This window comes from Daktulosphaira vitifoliae, unplaced genomic scaffold, assembly GCF_025091365.1.
Source record: "Daktulosphaira vitifoliae isolate Bord-2020 unplaced genomic scaffold, ASM2509136v1 Scaffold_2, whole genome shotgun sequence".
Lineage (NCBI taxonomy): Eukaryota > Metazoa > Arthropoda > Insecta > Hemiptera > Phylloxeridae > Daktulosphaira > Daktulosphaira vitifoliae.
The window spans coordinates 46078465-46101257 of record NW_026099573.1 but is presented as its reverse complement, the minus strand read 5'-3'; the positions used below and the strand labels follow the sequence as shown (position 1 = coordinate 46101257).

Genomic DNA, 22793 nt, shown 5'->3' with positions numbered 1-22793 from the left:
GTAATAACTGCTTTATAATTTTTTATAAATTCTCCGAAAAAATTATTACAATATTAAATTAAGTAAAATTAAAACTATAAATTAAAATATTTATTAAATTAAAATAAATTAAAAATATTATTAATTTAAAAAACCAAAAAATATTAAACTCAAAGCCACAAAAAATTAATGAAAAGTCGCGGATACGTATTTCGGAAACAATGTTACCATTATCAACGCTAAACACATACTGACACCCCGACTAGAAAAAACTCTCTTATATACCCCTAGTAACCTTATCACCTAGTGACGTCATCACTAAGTAATATTATCACATTTTGCCAGTTTACACAAGTTTAATAATGAATTTTTCAGTGGGCCCAAATCCCAATTAATTAAATTGTTTTTATTTTTAAACATTTTTGTTGCTTCTCTGATATTAAGTTCTTTGTAATTATTTACGTTTTTAATTAGTTTTATGGTTTTAATGGAGTGATTATGTGTCAATAAATGTTCAGCCACTGGAGATTTCTCAACTTCTTGATTTTTAATATTTCTTAAGTGCTCTTTAAACCAAACCCCTATATTTCTTTTTGTTTGTCCTACGTAACATTTATTACAACTTTCACATTGTATTTTATAAATGCCTGATTTCCTCCCTTCATCTACCTTATCTTTAGGGTTACCTAATAAATCTCTTAAATTATTACTCTTAGATGTTACCAAAGTAATACCAAAATTCTTAAATATTTTAGTTAATCCATTTNAATTCTTAAATATTTTAGTAAATCCATTTAAGATGCCCGGATAATATAAAATTGGTGATCTGATTACTTTTTGTTCTCTATCGCTGGTGAGTGTACTAGCTGCCCTCCTTTCTTTTTTCCACTTTTGTGTTCGGACTAATTTTGAAATTATGTTTTCGTTATACCCATTAAATTTAGCTATTTCTTTTATAACCACCAATTCTTTATCATAATCTATTTTATTCATCGGAATATTAATTAATCTGTAAACCATACTATTAAAAGCTGACAATTTGTGTTGCCAGGTGTGGTTCGNGAGCTGACAATTTGTGTAGCCAGGTGTGGTTCGATGTGTTCGAAATGTATTTTATTATACAATATTAAATTATTAAATCTAAATCTCATACTAATTTAATTACTATAATAATATTTAATCATATATTATACTTTTAAATCTATTAATTACTAATCAGATATAATAAAGATTATAAGAAATAACTTTGCTTTTAGAATAATCCATCAATTTTTTAAAATTAAACACTATTTACAAATTTGCACAGAAGCGTTTTTTATGATAGTAATTGTTCTAACAGTCGAATATCATCTATACTTGTCTCAACTGTTCCACATCCACAATGTGCTGTAACCCCAGTCAGCTAACGTTTTTTTATTTAAATCTATAAAATACGGAAAATAAATACATGTTTTTAATTTTTTTTAGAATTCAAGGGTGATTCAACGATGGTTTTAAAAAATGTTTATGAGTATGAAGAAGAAGTTCAAGGAATAATGATTGAAATAAAAACAATTTTAGAAAAAAATATACCAGGATTAGAAATATATACTACCTATTACACATCTTATTCATATTTGTTAGACGGAACAGAAACAAAAGCACTTGATGCTTTCTTTTCAACTGATCCTTTTCCTCTATTAAATGTAAGTAAACAGTTTTGCATTAATATATATATTACCATTTTTGCATATTAATAAATAAAAGTATTTGTAATTAAAAAATATATATATATATATATTTCCGTAATTATTATTAAGCAGAGAAGGTATTTTTTACTATGATGTGTTTTTTTTTTGTGACTGTTAACAATTTTTCTTAGCTCTCACCGAACCGATTTCATTCAACGCTACGGCAAAGATCACAAATCATATTTAGTCGAAGATATTACCATCAAAAATTTAAAAAATTTCCCTCGTTTTCCGTAAATGGGGGAAATCTCCAAAAAATTACAAATTTAAAAATTGATAATTTTCGCACATTTTTTCAATTTTTTTTACTTAAAATTGTCATAACCTTTTTAAAAATTATCAATTCAATATAATTTTTATATTATTATAAACTTCCACTTAACACCATCACCTACATCAGCCGTCCTTATATCGCAATCAATCACATCTCTCCATCTCATTTTAGGTCTTCCTCTACCGCTTCTTCCTTCAACATTCATTTCTATAACTGTTCTTACAGCTTTCGATTCTTCTCTCCTCATAACATGACTAAACCATCTAAGTCTATTTTCTCTCATCTTATCTATGATTGATGCTACAACTATACTCCCTCTTATATGCACGTTCCTTATCCTACCTTTTCTTGTCACTCCACTCATCCATCTAATCAAGCATTCTCATTTCTGCTATACTCATTCTCTGCTCAACTTTCTTATCAACCGCCCAACACTCTAAACCATACATCATATCTGGTCTTACAACAGTCTTGTAGAATTTACCTTTCAGCCTCATTGGAATTTTGTTATCGCATAAGACACCATACGCTTCTCTTCACTTCAACCACCCGCGCTTAAACATGTACCTTACATCCTCGTAAATACCACCACACTTTTTCACAACTGATCTTAAATACTTTTTTTTAAATCATTTTCTTTAAGAGCTGATCTTCACACCTAGCTTTTGATTAATTTCCTCTATATTTTCTTTTATTAACACTATATCATCAGCAATCAACATGCGCCATGATACCACTCCTTGTACTTCTCTAGTAATTTCATCCATCACTATAGATAATAAGTAAGGGCTTAAAGCACAACCTAGGAGAACTCTTGCTCTTACCCGAAAACTTTTTGTTACTACTTCCACACTTTTTACCCTGGTACAAGTGTCATCATCATACATATCCTCTAATAAATTAATATACCTTTTCGGGACTTCTTTTTCCATTAATGGCCACTTTATAATTCTCTCGGTACTCTATCATACGCTTTCTTCAAATCTATATAAAACATACACAGATTTTTCTTCTTTTACCTTAACTTTTTTATTAGTTGCGTCACACATAATAATGGCTCCATTGTTGACTTACCAGGCATAAATCCAAACTGGTTTTTAGATACCGATGTTTCTTATCTTATTCTCCTATCTATTACCTTTTCCCAAATTTTCATACTATGATTCATAAGCTTTATATATCTATAATTTCCACACTCCTGAATGTCTCCTTGACTTCTAAATATCCACATCACAATAATATTCCTCTATTAATTTGGGATTTTCCTTTCTAATAAAATTTAACTTTAATTTATTTTTCTTGTCAAGTAGCTCAACGAAGATTTATAATAAATAAAATAATTGCATATATGATAAAACTAATATTTTTAAAGAAAATTCGTGAGGCATAGCTATTCAATCATTCCGTATAACATAAAAAATTAAGATTGCATTCATATGAAAATATTATAATATTTAATAATAACTTTTTTCATCATCACTTAAAAGTAAAATTTATTTATTTATTTACTTATTTATTTAAGTGAATTTGACCTCGTGAATGTGTCTTCGAGAAGAATCAAAATAATAACTATGATGTAATATTTATTGATGGAACACTAACTTTCATATCAGTAGCCAGGCTCCTTTCTATTAGGAATAATGTTAATAACAATTAAGGATATAATTAACATACAATTTACAGTATTAATGATTACTTTCTAAATATTAGTGTAATACACTTTTAATAGTTACATAATAAATCAAAATACAAAATGGATTTACGACACCCTAATAATGTCAAAAAATCTAGCTTATATAATAAACCGTGAATACCTCCTATTAGCAAGAAAACTTTTTACCTATATTCATACATATTTTTTCGTACTCGATCAATAGCTCTTACAGAAATTATATTATACCTAGGGCGAAAAAAGCGAAAACCTTTTCAACTGGGTAAGTAAAAGTGAAATTTGTGAGTCAATTTTTATAGTTTTTCTGGAGAGTCGTTTGAAATATTTTAATCCTAAAGGAAGTAATATAAATGTAGATTTTGATAATACAATAATATAGTGTTGTAATTTAATTTTATTGTTATCGTTGATATCAAAGAAAGATGTAAGTTTAAAATATGTATTTACAGGTCAAACTCATTTTACTCACAAATTCACCTTCGATTTTATCCCCATATTTTTTTTACCTGTATTAGCTTAAACACTTTAAGTTAACTATAATATTAACAATTATTATAATTAGCGATAAAAGACAATGAAATAGCTGTTGAATAATTCAACATATGTTTTCAAATTATTTGAAAATATAACTATAGAAAACATAGGAGCAAACCGTATAGACGCTCTTTGACCTACAATAACATAAAAAAATATTTTTATCTTTTTAACGATACGTCAAATGATCACAACTATTATTTAGTTGAAGTTATTAGATTTTAATTACAGTCAGATATCATTATAATTGACCCAACTATCCCACGTAACTACTGTGCCGCGACCATCCTGTGCTGGGTTATTTTTATTATATCATGAAAACTAAATAAAGACCAAAAAATTTTTTTTTCATTTTTATTGTAATAGATCATTAAAATAGAATTCATAGTTATCATTTCTAAGTAATTTTTGGTGTTTAAAAAGATTCTAAAATTTAAATATCCAGAACTAAAATAATTATAATAATTTAGTTTAACTAAAATCCAATCAAAATATTGTTAAAAATCTACTCAATTGAGTATATTATAAAATTTGAATATAACTGTAAAATTTTTTTATTAAATTTAGGTGAAACTAGATATAATTTATTTTAGATTTATGATTTATAAAGCAACATGTTACCAAAAAATTTGGAATATTATAGACTGTTAGTAACACAAACATATTAAGTTAAAAAGATTAATATATTACGAAGTAAAATTATTTAATTTTATAGTTGAAATCTATTATCATATCAAACCTAATTCGATAATAAATACTTTAAAAACTTTAAAAATGAATGATTTTAATTATCTATATGGAGAATGTGGGCTAAGTAACTTTTTAATTAATAAAATGGAAATTTTTTCAATTTTGAGGGTAATATCTTTAACTAGATAATAGTTGTGACTATTTAATGTATAAAAAGATAAAAATCTTTTTTAATGTTATTGTACGTTAATTGTTTGGTGATTAAAAATATTCTACAATTGCAATATTCAGAACATAATTAATTTTAATGATTTAGTTTAACTAAAAAAATACATATTTTTTCGTACTCGATCAATAGCTCTTACAGAAATTATATTATACCTATTTCCATACTCCTGTATGTCTCTTTTACCTCTAAATATCCGCACCACAATACTATTGCTCCATTCATTTGTGATTTTCCTTCTAATAAAATTTTACTTAGATCCTTCAACCACTTTATGCAAACACCGCCTAATATTTTCCATACTTATACTGGCATTTGTCTGGCTCAATGGCTTTATTCGTTTTCATTGATACCACAGCCTGACATACCTTTTTCTCACTTATTAAATTTACCATTACCTCGTTCCACGAGATATCTTCTAATGTCTCTTTTGGATACTCCATGTTTGCGCGTAGCGCTTTCAAATTGATCATATTGAAAATCGCTATCAGCGGTTGATAGTGCTTCAGTCAGGCCATTTGTCGTTGACCATTCGAATTCGTTGTATCATTTTAAGAAACTTTGTTTTTATATGCACATATACGAGCAGCATTTGCTTTTTTTTATTTCTATCAATCAATGGGATTTTTTTCTTTTGCCTTGGTTTAAAAAGTTTACACATTCAAAGCTGACAACTAGTGCCACTGCAACGTGTTTTTCCTTGAGAAATATCTATTAAATTTTTATTGAAATGTGCAGCGTCTGCGGCCAAGTCTTCTGATTCCAGCCAGACTAGCCGTTTCGTAATATTTAAGTTTAATAGTTGTTTTATACCCTGATAGTCTATGTCAATATTTTTATCCTTCAAAATTTCAATTAAGTATATACGCCATAGAATCCATCTTGGGGCACGTGTTTCAATATTTGGGTTCGAGAAGCCATATAATCAATCGATAATTGATTTTCTATTTTACCGTCTACCAATTGCGCCACTTGTTTATTATCACTATTGATTAGCTTTATTATTATTTTTTCAATATTTTTGTATAAGGTCAGTGTTGATTTGCGCATACATAACTTTGCCTTATATTTATTCAAAAAGGCATAACCCAATAGACTGTTCCCGTTTAAGTTACTAACTACCGCGCAATCAATTAAGAATGGGTGACCGTTAAAATAGATCTCTAAAAAAATTTTCCCTAATAAATTAAACGGTGTACCATTCTCTGTGGTCAGCATCGCATTATTTGTGGGATAAATGGTGAAATCCGGTGGCAAAAGGGCACTGTTAATTATGCTGGTTGACGCGCCAGTATTAATAATGAAATTAAACTTTTGACCGTTAAAAATACCTAAAATAATCGGTTTGTCTCTTCGTATATCATGATGAATGGGATTAGTATTGTTAATAGTGCAACTAGTAATTTTATAATTATGCCCGACGTGTTTTGAGAGGATAGGGGTATCTATGGATGATGATTGACAAGGCGATGTTAAAACTTCAAAACTAAGCCTAGCCTTCATGTTTTGACTTATACGTTTTTTGCGATTTCGCACGGCTCTTCTATCAGGGGTTGCGTTTCGTAAGTTATTTGTTTAGCAGTCACACCGTTTGATTTTGGCGGATAATATATGTTTATTATAGGATCTTAAAGTAAAAAATTAAAAATGAGATCGATCCGAATGTGTTGTCATATTGCGCGTTTTGAGCATTGACGCTATTTCTGCTGCGCCCTACGTACGTATTTTTTCGCCTGATATTATTATAGTACCATGTGATTTTATTCCTATTCCTATTGTTATAAAAGTTATCTTGATTATAATCTTACCAGTCATTCCTTTTGTTATACAGGGTGATTTTTTTATCATAACCCATTCAATTACTTACAGAATAATAATAATTTAAAAAATTTTTTTTATTATTACCTTTAGTTACACATTATTCTTGAATTATTAACTATGTAATACTTTTTAAGTTCATCCCTTATGCCTGGTAAGGGTGTCAACTTTCTTTTTTTAAATGGTAACACATATTTTTAATTTAATAAAATGTTTGAGTTTTTAATTCAATAGTAAATGGCATTTGAATTTTTAATGAAACTTAATTTGTTTATTAGATATAAACATTTAAAGTTTCAAATTTTTGAGTTAATATATAGGTATAATACACAAGGGATTACAAATACAGGTAGCTAATTGATTTTTTATGACATCGATATTAGCAGGTACACAGCATTGTTATTATCAATGATAGTAAGGTACATTGTTGTGAGTTTATAAATACACTAACTGACAATACAAAAAGTATATCTATTGATAGTCATAATTGATAATAAACAATCCGTGACTGTGATAGCAATGTCATAAAAAACCAATTAGCTACCTGTATTTGTAATCCCTTGTGTATTATACCTATATATTAACTCAAAAATTTGAAACTTTAAATGTTTATATCTAATAAACAAATTAAGTTTTATTAAAAATTCAAATGCCATTTATTATTGAATTAAAAACTCAAACATTTTATTAAATTAAAAATATGTGTTACCATTTAAAAAAACAAAGTTGACACCCTTATCAGGCATAAGGGATGAACTTAAAAAGTATTACATAGTTAATAATTCAAGAATAATGTGTAACTAAAGATAGTAATAAAAAAAAAATTTTATATTATTATTATTCTGTAAGTAATTGAGTGGGTTATGATAAAAAAATCACCCTGTATACATAATTATTATTGGGGTATCCGTTACTATTCCCAAAATTCTTACCAGGGGTCTATAATTATTCTTATTGGGATTATTATTGATATTACCATTATTGTGATGTATTGTGATTATTGTTGTTGTATTGATTTCTTTTATTGTTATTTCGTTGTTCATTGCAGTAATTATTAGTACGACTAGATTAAAGCGCGACGGCCTAATGTAATTTACAACGGATTGGATAGACAACGTCAAAATCTCAACTTGCTTTTTTAATTTTTCTATTTCACTGTCCTTATCAGTTTTATCATTTAACCCTGTGTTTCTTTCTAACCTTTTAATGTTTTCATCGAGTATCTCAAGCGTTTCCAAATTCATGTTTTTTAATTTTCTAAAATACTCTTGTGGCAATCGTCGTATAATGTATCTTATTACATCCCTCTCAAGCATATTTTTATCCAATCTTTTACATTCAATAAATATTCCTGAATTGTCTCCGTATCTGTTTTTCTCCTCAACTCTAAATTTTGCTTTCTTAATCGAACTTGCGCGTCTGAGTTGTAGAAACCTATCATTGCTGTTTTTGCTATGAGCCAAGTTAAGTTATTGTTTTGTGATTCAATCGCTTCGAATATCGTTTGCGCCATATCGCGTAAAGAGATAGGTAACATGATTAATTTTTTTTGGGTCATTCCATCTATTAGTGGTCGCTACGCGTTCGAAATTATTAAAAAATCTAATTACGTCTTCGGAAAGTTGACCTGCGAAAATTGGTGCTGCTATTGCGTTTAGGGCCATAATTCTTTTTGTATTATTAATATCTAATTTAGGTGGTAAGATTGTTGAAACTGGATTGTTAGTTTCTAAATTTAGTGTTTTGATTTCGACTATTGTTTTTCCTAATATATCGGGTGAGTTGGGGCCGCTCGAAGAACTTTTAGTTTAGATAATAGGAAGGAACTTTGTATTTGGAAGCTTTTTAATATCAGACTCATCGTCTGAATTGTATTTTCCGACTAGTGGCGGTTGATTAAGTTTTGCGCGAAGTATAGCAATAAGACTATTTATTGAACTATTAATTGGTTGTTCGCTGTTTAAACTACCTAGGATGATAATAAGATCGTTTTTTGAGCAGAAGAAATATGTATATCCTCTATTGTTGGCTTGTTAAGTCGTTAACTTATCTTTAAAAGATAAGGCAGCAAAACACTAGGGTCTTAACAGCTGGCTAAGCTGTACCTAAACGAGGCAACGCTGGCCCTATATAATTTATATTCCACTAAAAGGACAGTTAGTGGTTTCGTGACCAAATAAAAATAGACTCTCAACTAACATCGATAACAAGCATTTATTTCTATTTAATATTATTTAAATTTAACCTGACTGGACCTCTAGAAATGTTGGCGGTATCCAAGTTAGGGGAGCGACAGCGGCGAGTGTACACAACCCGAAATAATAATAATAAGTAAAATAATAATAATATTTAATTTAGTAATCAAAACAATAACGTGCGAGTTAAGTTATCAGGGGGTCTATTTTTGAATCGTCCGTTCGTCGAACGTATACGTTCGTTGAACGGACACGTTCCTCAAAATACGTCCAACGAACGGACACGTTCCTCGAACGTTCACGTTCGTCAAAATACGGTCAACGAACGGACACGTTCCTTGAACGGTCACGTTCGTCAAAATACGGTCAACGAACGGACACGTTCCTCGAACGGTCACGTTCGTCAAACGGATTCTATTGTTCCATTAGGTATACGGCCTTTTAGGTATTGTTCGATGAACATATATGTTTTACGATTGTTTGCAATCTATTGTAATAACATAAATAAATATTTTGAAAATTAAATTCATACAGCTTGATTTTAATATTTATTTTTAATTAATATAATACTTTTTAATAACAATAATTTATTACTAATACATACATTTATAATTTGCTAATTTAATTTATTTGATGTGAATTTATTCTAAGTAATTCGCTAAAACTATATAAATAATTTAATTACACAAATTCTAACAAAAATGTATTTACAATTGCATACAAGTTAAATTAAAAATGATTAATACACTTTAAAACAACAATACTTAAATTTTCGAAAATAAAGTGTTACATATATTTTATTTTATTTATTCATTTTAAGATTAATTGATATAATTTATAAATTATGTTACATATAAATAAATAATAAATTTAATAAGATTTTAGTTCTTAATTGGAAAAAATGACACCCTAGGTCACGGTCTACTCCTAAATACGCCACTGTTTTGAAAAGTTGTTAACATAACAAACATATATTTCATGAATAATTTTCACAAAAAACTTAAGGTAAATTTTTAAAAGATGGTTTATTACGAGGTGCAAGGATGCAACCAACAAAATAGTTGTTACACGTATTACGAGTTTTAATTAATATTACTGAGTAATCATAATATAATATTATGTTTCAATTTATTTAACATATTAACTGAAAAATGGAAATTAATTTATAATACTGAATATAATATTTTAATATTTTATACATTTTTTTTAGACAACGTAATATTTAAAACATAAATATTACTTTTTTCTGCACGTGTTCAAGCAATAGGGGTAAAAAATTTTGAGATAATATACATGTATAATACACAAGGGTTTACAAATACAGGTAGCTAATTGGTTTTTTATGACATCGATATTAACAGGTACACAGCATTGTTATTATTAATAGTAGTAAGGCACATTGTTGTGAGTTTATAAATACACTAACTGACAACACACAAGGTATATCTAATGATAGTCATAATTGATAATAAAGAATCCGTGACTATGACAGCAATGTCATAAAAATCCAATTAGCTACCTGTATTTATAATCCCTTATATATTATACATAAATAGTATAAGGGATGAACTTAAAGTGTTACATAATTAATAATTCAACAATAATGTGTAACTAAAGATAATCGGAAATAAAAATGTTTAGTTTATTATTATTCTGTAAGTAATTGAGTGGGTAATGATAAAAAAATCACTCTGTATACAATGTATTTTATGGTTGCATTTTTCAAGTGAATTTTATTAAATAATGTGATTTTTGTTTATATTACTCAATTATCTCAAAAAAGGTCTCGCTGCATTTAATGAGATCGTAAACAAATATTATGTATCATTGATGCGCTGTAAGTTGCATTGAAATAATTTGGAAACTATTAGATAATAGTTCTATTTAAAACAATTTTTAATATTTAACTAAAAATTTTTGTTTGTAAATTTCAATCATTTTTTTCAACTAATTTATGTTTTGTAGAACAACATAATTAATTGAAATAATATTTATTATAATAAATATATTTTTATTAATAAAAATATATATTAAATATTTTTTTTATGTTCATAAGTTAATAAGGAAATCTCACTCAAACATGAAGGAGCCTTAGCTCCCTATTTCCGATTATAGCTACTTCTACGAATAATTGATTTGTTTAATGAATTTATTTAATTAAAACGATTTTAATTCAAAATTATATTTTAGGTAAATATGTTTGTCTAAAAGGCAAGTGTAAGGGTCAAACCTTTCTTTTGTTATTTATGACCGTCCGTTCGATCGACCGTTCGACCCACCGTTCGCTAACGGATGGTTTCTATTATCCGTTGTGACGAACGTTTTGAACGGTCGTCCGTTCGATGTTTCATACGTTCCGAACGTGTTCACGGACAACGTTCGCCATATAAACCTATATAAAATAAAATCTGAACGTATACGTTCGTGAACGGACGATTGAAAAATAGACCCCCAGGTACTAGTATAGTTGTTAATTTATTAATGTTGGTAAAGGATGAATAATCTGTCCGTAACACCACCATTAGTTTTGGTAATTTGTGTTTCGTTGTAACAATTTTATATTCTTTGATTACTGATACATTACAACCTCGTTTTGCATCATTGTTTTATTAGTCTCGAACACTTAAACATGTATTCTAACTGATAAACTGATTAATTAATTTTGAATTCTTAATATAAACAATTCAATATTTTAAAAAATAATATATCATCGAACAAAACATCTGGTTTCTTTAAATTGGCAAAATTTATACTTTTATTTATAATAATCTTTAATTTAACTAATTTTTGTATAAATATAAATTGCACAATATTGACCAGTGAATTAGTTACTAATGTAATGGGAGGGGGAACGACGAAATCCAACGTAAACTAATCTAAAGCAGGAGGTGATCCTCTCAACTTTCAACAAGTCTATGAGAGAAGGGTAATGAAATTAACCTAATTCCAATGGAAGGGTGGAATGATGAATCACGACGTAAACTAACACAAATTGTCGCGCACATATTTAATAAATCGATTATAATGCGAAAAAAATAAAAATTAATTTTTCAGGGTAGATACGCTGACGCTGTTCGCATTGCACTTTACCGCTGGATGGCGACTGCTACACAGCTACAGGTCGCGTGACGCATACAAACATATTGCATTTTACTTAATTTTGACTTCCTTTCGGAAAATCATCATGATACTTTACGGCTTACATTTGTTTGTTTGCTTATAATAGTAGTAATATAAGTTATCATCAAATATCAATCCATGTTATTTATTAGATTCTATGGGAAACTGAGAAGGAATTAATTTTACTATGATTTTTTTTTTTTATTTGTGTCTGTTAGCATTTTTTCTCAACTCTCACCGAACCGATCTCTTTCAACGATATGTCAAAAGATCTTAAATCGTATATAGTTAAAAAAATTATCCTCATAAATTGAAAAAATTTCTCTCATTCACTGAAAATGGGGGAATCTCCAAAAAAATTACACATTTTAAATTTAATTTTCGAAATTTTATCAATTTTTTTTAATTTAAAACTGCCAAAACTTTTTTAAAAATGATCAAATCAATATATATATATATATTTATAAATGCACGATTTCTTTATCTATCATTTGATATATAATTTTTTTATGGCTCTCATTTAATTTCTCAGCTCTTACTTGACCAACTTTTTCAAATGATCACAACTAATACACCAAATCGAGTAGATTTTTTTATAAAAAATTTTATTGATTTTTTTAGTTAAACTAAATCATTAAAATTAATTATGTTCTGAATATTGCAATTGTAGAATATTTTTAATCACCAAACAATTAACGTACAATAACATTAAAAAAGATTTTTATCTTTTTATACATTAAATAGTCACAACTATTATCTAGTTAAAGATATTACCCTCAAAATTGAAAAAATTTCCATTTTATTAATTAAAAAGTTACTTAGCCCACATTCTCCATATAGATAATTAAAATCATTCATTTTTAAAGTTTTTAAAGTATTTATTATCGAATTAGGTTTGATATGATAATAGATTTCAACTATAAAATTAAATAATTTTACTTCGTAATATATTAATCTTTTTAACTTAATATGTTTGTGTTACTAACAGTCTATAATATTCCAAATTTTTTGGTAACATGTTGCTTTATAAATCATAAATCTAAAATAAATTATATCTAGTTTCACCTAAATTTAATAAAAAAATTTTACAGTTATATTCAAATTTTATAATATACTCAATTGAGTAGATTTTTAACAATATTTTGATTGGATTTTAGTTAAACTAAATTATTATAATTATTTTAGTTCTGGATATTTAAATTTTAGAATCTTTTTAAACACCAAAAATTACTTAGAAATGATAACTATGAATTCTATTTTAATGATCTATTACAATAAAAATGAAAAAAAAATTTTTTGGTCTTTATTTAGTTTTCATGATATAATAAAAATAACCCAGCACAGGATGGTCGCGGCACAGTAGTTACGTGGGATAGTTGGGTCAATTATAATGATATCTGACTGTAATTAAAATCTAATAACTTCAACTAAATAATAGTTGTGATCATTTGACGTATCGTTAAAAAGATAAAAATATTTTTTTATGTTATTGTAGGTCAAAGAGCGTCTATACGGTTTGCTCCTATGTTTTCTATAGTTATATTTTCAAATAATTTGAAAACATATGTTGAATTATTCAACAGCTATTTCATTGTCTTTTATCGCTAATTATAATAATTGTTAATATTATAGTTAACTTAAAGTGTTTAAGCTAATACAGGTAAAAAAAATATGGGGATAAAATCGAAGGTGAATTTGTGAGTAAAATGAGTTTGACCTGTAAATACATATTTTAAACTTACATCTTTCTTTGATATCAACGATAACAATAAAATTAAATTACAACACTATATTATTGTATTATCAAAATCTACATTTATATTACTTCCTTTAGGATTAAAATATTTCAAACGACTCTCCAGAAAAACTATAAAAATTGACTCACAAATTTCACTTTTACTTACCCAGTTGAAAAGGTTTTCGCTTTTTTCGCCCTAGGTATAATATAATTTCTGTAAGAGCTATTGATCGAGTACGAAAAAATATGTATGAATATAGGTAAAAAGTTTTCTTGCTAATAGGAGGTATTCACGGTTTATTATATAAGCTAGATTTTTTGACATTATTAGGGTGTCGTAAATCCATTTTGTATTTTGATTTATTATGTAACTATTAAAAGTGTATTACACTAATATTTAGAAAGTAATCATTAATACTGTAAATTGTATGTTAATTATATCCTTAATTGTTATTAACATTATTCCTAATAGAAAGGAGCCTGGCTACTGATATGAAAGTTAGTGTTCCATCAATAAATATTACATCATAGTTATTATTTTGATTCTTCTCGAAGACACATTCACGAGGTCAAATTCACTTAAATAAATAAGTAAATAAATAAATAAATTTTACTTTTAAGTGATGATGAAAAAAGTTATTATTAAATATTATAATATTTTCATATGAATGCAATCTTAATTTTTTATGTTATACGGAATGATTGAATAGCTATGCCTCACGAATTTTCTTTAAAAATATTAGTTTTATCATATATGCAATTATTTTATTTATTATAAATCTTCGTTGAGCTACTTGACAAGAAAAATAAATTAAAGTTAAATTTTATTAGAAAGGAAAATCCCAAATTAATAGAGGAATATTATTGTGATGTGGATATTTAGAAGTCAAGGAGACATTCAGGAGTGTGGAAATTATAGATATATAAAGCTTATGAATCATAGTATGAAAATTTGGGAAAAGGTAATAGATAGGAGAATAAGATAAGAAACATCGGTATCTAAAAACCAGTTTGAATTTAAGTAAGAATTACTGCATATCTTGAAATATTAACAAAAATATTTATATTTTAGGATTTCAATGAATGGGTCATAAAATATAATTCTATAAACGATAGCATTTGCAACATGAGAGATAATGTGGAATTGAATTTGATGTCATTAGATGTATCTGAAATAAATAGTAATTTAAAAAATATCGTTAATTCTTTAAAAAATAAAATTCTTGATTACTATATAAACATTACTCAAGACACTATCATAAAGTAATAATTTATTTAGTTATATTAATTGTTTTTAATAATTTTTTTTTTTTATTTTATTTTCAAGTATTGATAATACGTTTGAAAAAATGGCAGCTAGAGCTTCAGAAATGCCAGACACGACTAATGATTTAGTCGACTTGAATAATTACGTGAATAAATGTCGAGATTCTACTTTATTTAAAATAAAAGCACAACTGCAAACTGTGGGAGAATACATGATGTTTCTTTTTGAGTACACAGAGTTTTCAGGTTTATAAACTATATATCAAAGAATATTTATCACAAAAAATGATAATCCTAATATAAAAATATATTATTATAATTCTTATTTCTTAAGTAAAACATTTAAAATTTTTCTCGTTTAATTTTTTTAAAAATCTAACACTTAACCTGCTCACAGAGGGGGACTAAAAATATGCAACTTTTTTACAAAACTCAACTTTTTCAACTTAACTTTTGAAAATGTTTCGAAAATAATGAGTCTTTTAAACGTATATCAAATTAAAGTTTATGTTATCTATTATAAAATGAAAAACGAAAAATTGTTCCGACAACTTATCGTCTATGTGAAAATAGATACCGAAGTTAAAAAAACATGCAATTTTTGTGTTAAAATTTTCAGTTTTAAATTTTATATTTTCAAGTTTAAATTGCTATAACTTTAAGAAAAATGTATGTATCAACACAAACATTTTTTATATATACCTATTTCATTTAACATACTTTTAACCTAAATTGAACATTTTCCCTTTATACATGTGGCGTTCAAAACTTGAAACGTACGTATACATGTAGAACTTTTTCAAATTAACTTTTGAAAATATTCCGGAAATATTGCGTCCTTTAAACATTTGTTAAATTAAAGATTACTGATATAAGCTATTGATATGTTCATTTTTGAAAAAGTTACGGCAGTTTTTAGTAAACAAAATTGAAAAAATTTCACTCGTTCCCCGTAAATTTAAAAATCGCTAATTTTCGAAATTTTTTCAATTTTTTTTACTAAAAACTGCCGTAACTTTTTCAAAAATGAACATATTAATATAATTCTTTTTTTTATAGATGCTTGATGTCCTTACCTATCATTTGGTATATTTTTTTTGTAAATTTGACCCTTTATCTGCCCAAATGGGGGGATTTAAAATGACAACTCTTTTACAAAAAATTAACTTTTTCAACTTAACTTTTGAAAATGTTCCGGAAGGTCTGACACTTTTATATATATCTTAAATTAAAGCTAATGTAATATACTTTAATTTGAAAAAAAAATTTTGACCTTTGTACTTGTCTTCATGGTGAAAATGGCTAACAAATGCTATTTTTGTGTGAAATTTCTCGATTTTATATTTTACATTTACTACTTTAAAAAGCTATAACTTTTTAAAAAAATCTATGGATCAATACAATTTTTTCATGAGAAGTAGTATTTATATACATCTTCAATTCGACATACTTTTTTTTTTAATCAGACCATTTCCCTATATACGGGGGGGCTTTAAATATTAAAAATGCATAGATCAATACAATTTTTTTATGAGAAATAATATTTTTTAATAATCTCTTTTTCATTCGACATACTTTATCTTAATCAGGATATTAATAAGGAACTAGCAGATCATGTAGCTTTTGGAATAATCCACCAATTTTTTTAAAATTAAACACAATCTAAAGATTTGCATCGAAGCGTTTATTTTTGATAGTGATTTTAATCACTGTCAGATATCATTATACTTGATCCAAATATACCACGGCACCACTGTGCCGCGATCCCCCTGTGCTAGGTTTTTTTAATTAAGTGAGATAGATAAACATAAACCGCATCTTCATTATGTGTCAAATGATCACTACTAATACAAAAACTTTTTGTTCGTAAAGAATCCATTGAATTAGGTTTATAATAAATTGTATGAGGATGTAAAGTCGCCTGAGAATTTGCCCAGTGGTAGCTTTGAACTTCATCCTGAATCATAAACGTGAAATTCTCAGCAAAGTCACTTAACACAATACACTCATTTACAGCAACAGAGTTTTTCTTTTCACGTAAGTACGTAGACTGAGCTTTTGAAATGAAATGGTGTTTTTAACAATAAGTAGCTGCTCAACTAATTTTTCCAAAAATTCTGCTCTAGTTTGAGTAATTTTGACAAGTGTTGTACGATCTATGTGCACCCACTGACTATATACTATTTGATCAGTTATTGTGGTAATATTTAAATTAAGCATTTGACGTTTGAGATTTTCAGGTCCAGGGCATCGATTACAATTATTAAGCGTACATATTTCGTTATTAATATCACAGACAATACTTTTTATTAAATCAACTAAGTCTAATTTAATTTAGTCCCTTCAATCATAAGTTTTATATTTTGATGGATTACGCACACACATACAGAATGTGTGCTGGGTTTTTTATATTGAAATCTTAGATATTTTTCTGTCATTTGATACAATTTTTTTGAAAATCTGACTCTAAACCTGCCCGCAGGGGGAATTCAAAAAAACAATTTTTGCACACTAGTTAAGCTTTTTCAATTTTTGAAAATGTTCCGGAAATATTGACACTTTTATTTAATCTTAAATTAAATCTTATATTATTATTTAAAATAAAGTTTATAAGACATATGAAGTTAAACTTATTTAAATTCTTTTGCTTTTTTAAAGTCGAAAAAGTAACTTTGAAATTTGAATTAGCGACAAACAGTTGCCGAATCGGTAATACTTGTGTCTTTCACTGTTAGGGTATCAGGTTCGAATCCGCATGTGGCAATTTATATTTTGCATTGTTTTTAAGTTATAAAAAAATTTCAAATCATTTGATTTTTATCGCATTTAGATTCATTAACTTCTATAAATATCAAGAATCCCATCACTGTAGTCTCCTCTAATGAGAAGAAATTTCTTATTCATGTTAATATTATTTTACTATGTGTTTTTTTTTTGTGGCTGAGATTTATTTTTCTAACCTTAAATTAACCTACTTGTTTCAACGATATGTCAAATTATTACAATTCGTATTTAGTTGAAGATATTACCCTCAAATTTGAAAAAAGTCCTTAATCAAATAAAAAGTACCTTAAATAGCTTTATCCATACAAACAATCAAAATTATTAATTTCTTATATTTTTAATGTATTTATTATCGAATTAGATTTGATATGATAAAAGTATTCAACTACAAAAGTAAATAATTTTACTTTGATATTTATTAATTTTTATATAATACCTGTCTATAACAATCCAATTTTTTTTTGTAACATATTCTTATATAAATCATAAATCTAAAAAAATTATTTTTAGTTTCACCTGAATTTAACAATAGATTTTTTCTATTATAATCAAAATTTATAATATGCTCAATTGAGTAGATATTTTTATACAACTTGTTTTTCAATGGTTTTTAGTTAAAGTAAATTATTAAAATTAATTGAGTTCTGAATATTTCAATTGTAGTATCTTTTTAATTATCATAAGTTAATTAGAAATGATTACTATGATTTCTATTTAAGTGATCGTTTACGATAAAAATGCGTCTATGTTAATTGTCATCCGTGTATAGTTCATCGTCGAAAGTCATTAAGTCAATTATTATGTGTTATTTTTTTCTGTAGCAAGCACCTTCGCTTGAATAGTAAATTGTACGTCATAGTTTTTATTATTTGTTGTTGCACCACTGTTCTCAAGTTCTCGTGCCTTTGCACGCCTCCAGTGATTTGGCCCAAACCAAAACGAAATTACTTCACTTCCATTGGCATTTTTTCGCCATCTGTTCTCATCTGTAGGGGCGTTCCTAGCCTTCCCAATATGGAGGAGTATAAAATTGAAAAATTTCTGACTGCATAAATTGAAAAAAAAAGTGTAGTTAAAGGAGTGTATAATTTAATGTTTAAGTATAATGTTACTATATAAGCAATTAATTAGGACATGAACTAGTTTATTAGAAATTTTATTACAATTATAATCATAATGCACAAATATCCATATATACTCAGACAATTCTTATTTAGTTTGCTACATTAGCTTACATTTTTTACTCGCCGGATTTTTAGGACCGACCATTCATTTACAATTTCCTGAATATTTATTTTATCCACAATATCTCGAGCTTAAAATAATACCAATAACGAATCTAGTCTCTCGTCACTCATTGTTGTACTTAAGTGATTATAAACTAATATTGAGCGACTTAAAGAAAGTTAACTAGATGCAGATGAAACTGGTGATGTGAAAACCAGTTTTACAATGCGGTAAGCTCGTGGTATAACATTTCTTAATGTGTATGCTTTTTTGGAAATATCATCAAAATGTTTACACTCTTTACAAGCATCCAATAAGATTTTAATTTCAGATTAAAAACATTCTGGTTCATCTGAATGAATTTCTGGAAAATTTCTTGAAAAGGTTGTAATAATGTAACCATGGTTTGGAGATGATTGTTGACAGTTAACGTAAAAACATCCAAAATAATATAAAATTCTTTGCTATAAAATTGACAAAAATCAATCTTGGCAGTATGCTCAGGATTTTTGTCAATTTTTTTTGGCTTACGCCGAGGTCTATGGTGATTATCAAAATCTTTTTCAGAATCCACATTAAACTTCTTTGCAAAAAAATCAACACTTTTCCCTAATGCATCAATTTTGTTTTCGTCATTTAATTATTGAAAGGATTTTATTGTATTAATTGCACCGTGTCAATAATATTTATTTTTTTTGCTTCCAATAACTCCGTAATATTTTTTTACTTTAAACATATTTTAAAAAAAATACAAGGTACAAAAAAAATCGAAATCTAAAATTTTTTTGTACAGTACCATTGCTGAAAATTTGATACTGGAATCAAAAGCTTTTGACGACTTCATATCTTCCAAAACATGTACCACGTTTGCATAGCTAACTGAAACCTCTTTGATAGATTCTTCCAGTGCTGTCCAACGCGTCTTGGACATATTTTTTAACTATAATGAATTTTCAACATCCTTAAGATTCTCCTGCAAACGTTGATGTCTTGATGTACTTCCCGAAAAAAACACATATAAACTCTCCAGAGTACCAAAAAATCCTTTAATTAATGTACTTGAGTTACAGGCTGATTCTATAAATTAAGAAAATTAAAACTATATTAAAAATATTATTAATTTAAAAAAACTAAAAAATATTAAACTCAAAGCCACAAAAAAATTAATGAAAAGTCGCGGATACGTATTTCGGAAACAATGTTACCATTATCAACGCTAAACACATACTTATTATATGATTCTATAAAAATATTGATTCTATGTGTTTGACAAAGAATGTATGGAATATTCCTTAGACATATTTCTCATAATTTTTTTTGTGTACCATTATATTTCCGGACATATTACTTGCAAAGTCATAATTTTGGAAAACAATTTTATTTACTGGTAATCCCAACAAATTCAACACTCAAAAAAATTATTTCTGCTAATTCTATGCCTTATTTTTAGTAAGAAGCACATCCATTTTTAAAAGACGTTCGTTTGGTACAAGTTCACCATTTTTCTCGTTAATATAACGTATGTTGATTGTAAGACGATCATTGTGCGATAAGTCAGATGTTGTATCTGCAATTACGGAATAGAATTCAGTATTTTTTATTTCGCTAATCAACATATCATGTGCTTTCGTGTAAAGTAAACTAATAAATTCACTTTGAGAATGTACCCCCAAGTAAGTAACTTTGTGCTGTCATTCGTTAGTTTCTTTTAATCACTTGGCCATGATTGGAGAATGACGATCTAATAAATTCATTATCTGGGAAAAATTACCATTATCGTTTTCTAAATCGTTTTCGTGACCTCTAAAGGCTAAACCTTGCCTTGCCAGAGTCCGAGATACATCAATTAATATTTCTAATACTTTTTTTATGGTACTCTTTGTTGTTCCTCCCTTATATTTTGCTCCCGAAGGTTTTCGTCAAGAATAATATTCACGTGTCTGTTTTTATCAAAAAAATGACAATAATCATACATTACTGCTTTATGATATTAAGATGTAAAATGTTCAGTAAGTCTTCCTTTATATTTGATTCCACGACTTTTTTTATTTTATGCCAACTACAGATATCAGAAGGAGCCCACTCTGAAGTACCAGATTTGGATGGAAAAAAGCGGCATGAGAAGCAAAATTCTGCATCTTTCTCAATGCTATATTCTAACATTGGAATATCTTTATACCACGTAGGATTAAAGAGGCGCTGTTTATTTGAAACTATGGCTTCATTTGGTGGGAAAATAGTCACTTTTGGATGAAGTTTTTTAAGGAAAATCAAGTATAGCCGGCCTTGCTGAGAAAGCACGGTTTTTTTTTGTTTACCAGGATCATGATCTATATGTTAATTTTCAGTAACTACAATTTCATCATTTTCTTCAGTATTTCTTTCTCTCCTTTTCTTGCGTAGTGGAGTAGCTCCTCACATTCTTTTTGAATTTTCGACAAATAATCAATAATCTCGATGACAAATATTTTTGGTTTTAGAACAGAAACAGTCTTGATATTTTTTAAAATATCACTAAATCTTTCAAAATTAGAAAAAAATTCAGTAATTTGTCAGCACAACTTTTCCAAGAAATTGAGTCATCTTCAAGCATAGTTTTACTGGTTTCAATCTTTGTAGGTCTTTCTATATCTACATTTTCATAATTTTCCACAAATAATGGCTCATCAGTGATATCACTAAAAGCAATGGGAGACAAATCAGTAATAAACGATGATTCGACCACTGAAAAATATCAGAAGACGTTTCAACTGCGAAAGATAGAGATGGAGATTGCGTGACAAACTAGGAAGAAACAACTTATAAAAGAAACTACTGGAGAACTAACAGTACCTTATATCTTAGAAGCTTTAAATGGATTTAATGTTGCACCAAATTGTTTAACTTTGATCTTTTTACCATGATGTACTGATTTTTCATGACGATATTTATAGTAGTTGTCAAACTGGCTACCGCATTCTTCACATTCCATTTGAATACGTTTTCTCTTATTCATAATATTATAGGTATTCATAACTGTTAAATATACAATTAATGTTACTCAAAACCAACAAACTACACACAGTAATTTTTTTTTCTATTCACGAAACGTAACAATAATTTTATTATAAGGCAAATTAAAGAAATAAGAAAATGTTCTTTTTATGAAAACACATTTTTAAAAACATATTTCTTCCCAATTACTTTAAATAATTAAACAATAATGATGAAAAACCCGATGTAATAAAATAATATTAAATATTTAGATAAAATTTCATTTATACTTGTTGCCTTACAATAGTTTTCGGTGACTTTTTGCAACTCATGTGCCAAATTAAAAAGATTTGTGGGCCGGACAGAAAAGAAATGTATAACATGTTCATTTATAGTAACATTTTTTAATTATTTCAGAAAATGTGAAAAATGTTGTCTAGGTCATGTTAGAGCAAAGCGCAGGCGTATAGATAATGAAGGTAGAAATACAAATCGTATGTTCGGCCCGCGAAAAATCAGTTTTCGAATACTGCTTTACAATTAAAGATATACTAGAGCAATAAAAAT

General features: G+C 27.3%; 1 protein-coding gene across 4 annotated transcripts in view; it reads left to right on the top strand.

The window, feature by feature from the left end:
* The window catches only part of LOC126899129 (dynein axonemal heavy chain 3), a 236275-nt gene that overhangs the window by 37425 nt on the left and 176057 nt on the right, over positions 1 to 22793 (top strand). For all 4 annotated transcript variants that reach the window (XR_007702488.1, XM_050673685.1, XM_050673684.1 and 1 more), the window contains exons 11-13: positions 1447 to 1664; positions 15049 to 15239; positions 15304 to 15488. Coding sequence is in view for 3 of the 4 variants with exons in the window: in XM_050673685.1 (XP_050529642.1) it covers positions 1447 to 1664; positions 15049 to 15239; positions 15304 to 15488 (594 nt within the window). In the remaining variant the exon portion in view is untranslated. The remainder of the gene's footprint in view (positions 1 to 1446; positions 1665 to 15048; positions 15240 to 15303; positions 15489 to 22793) is intronic.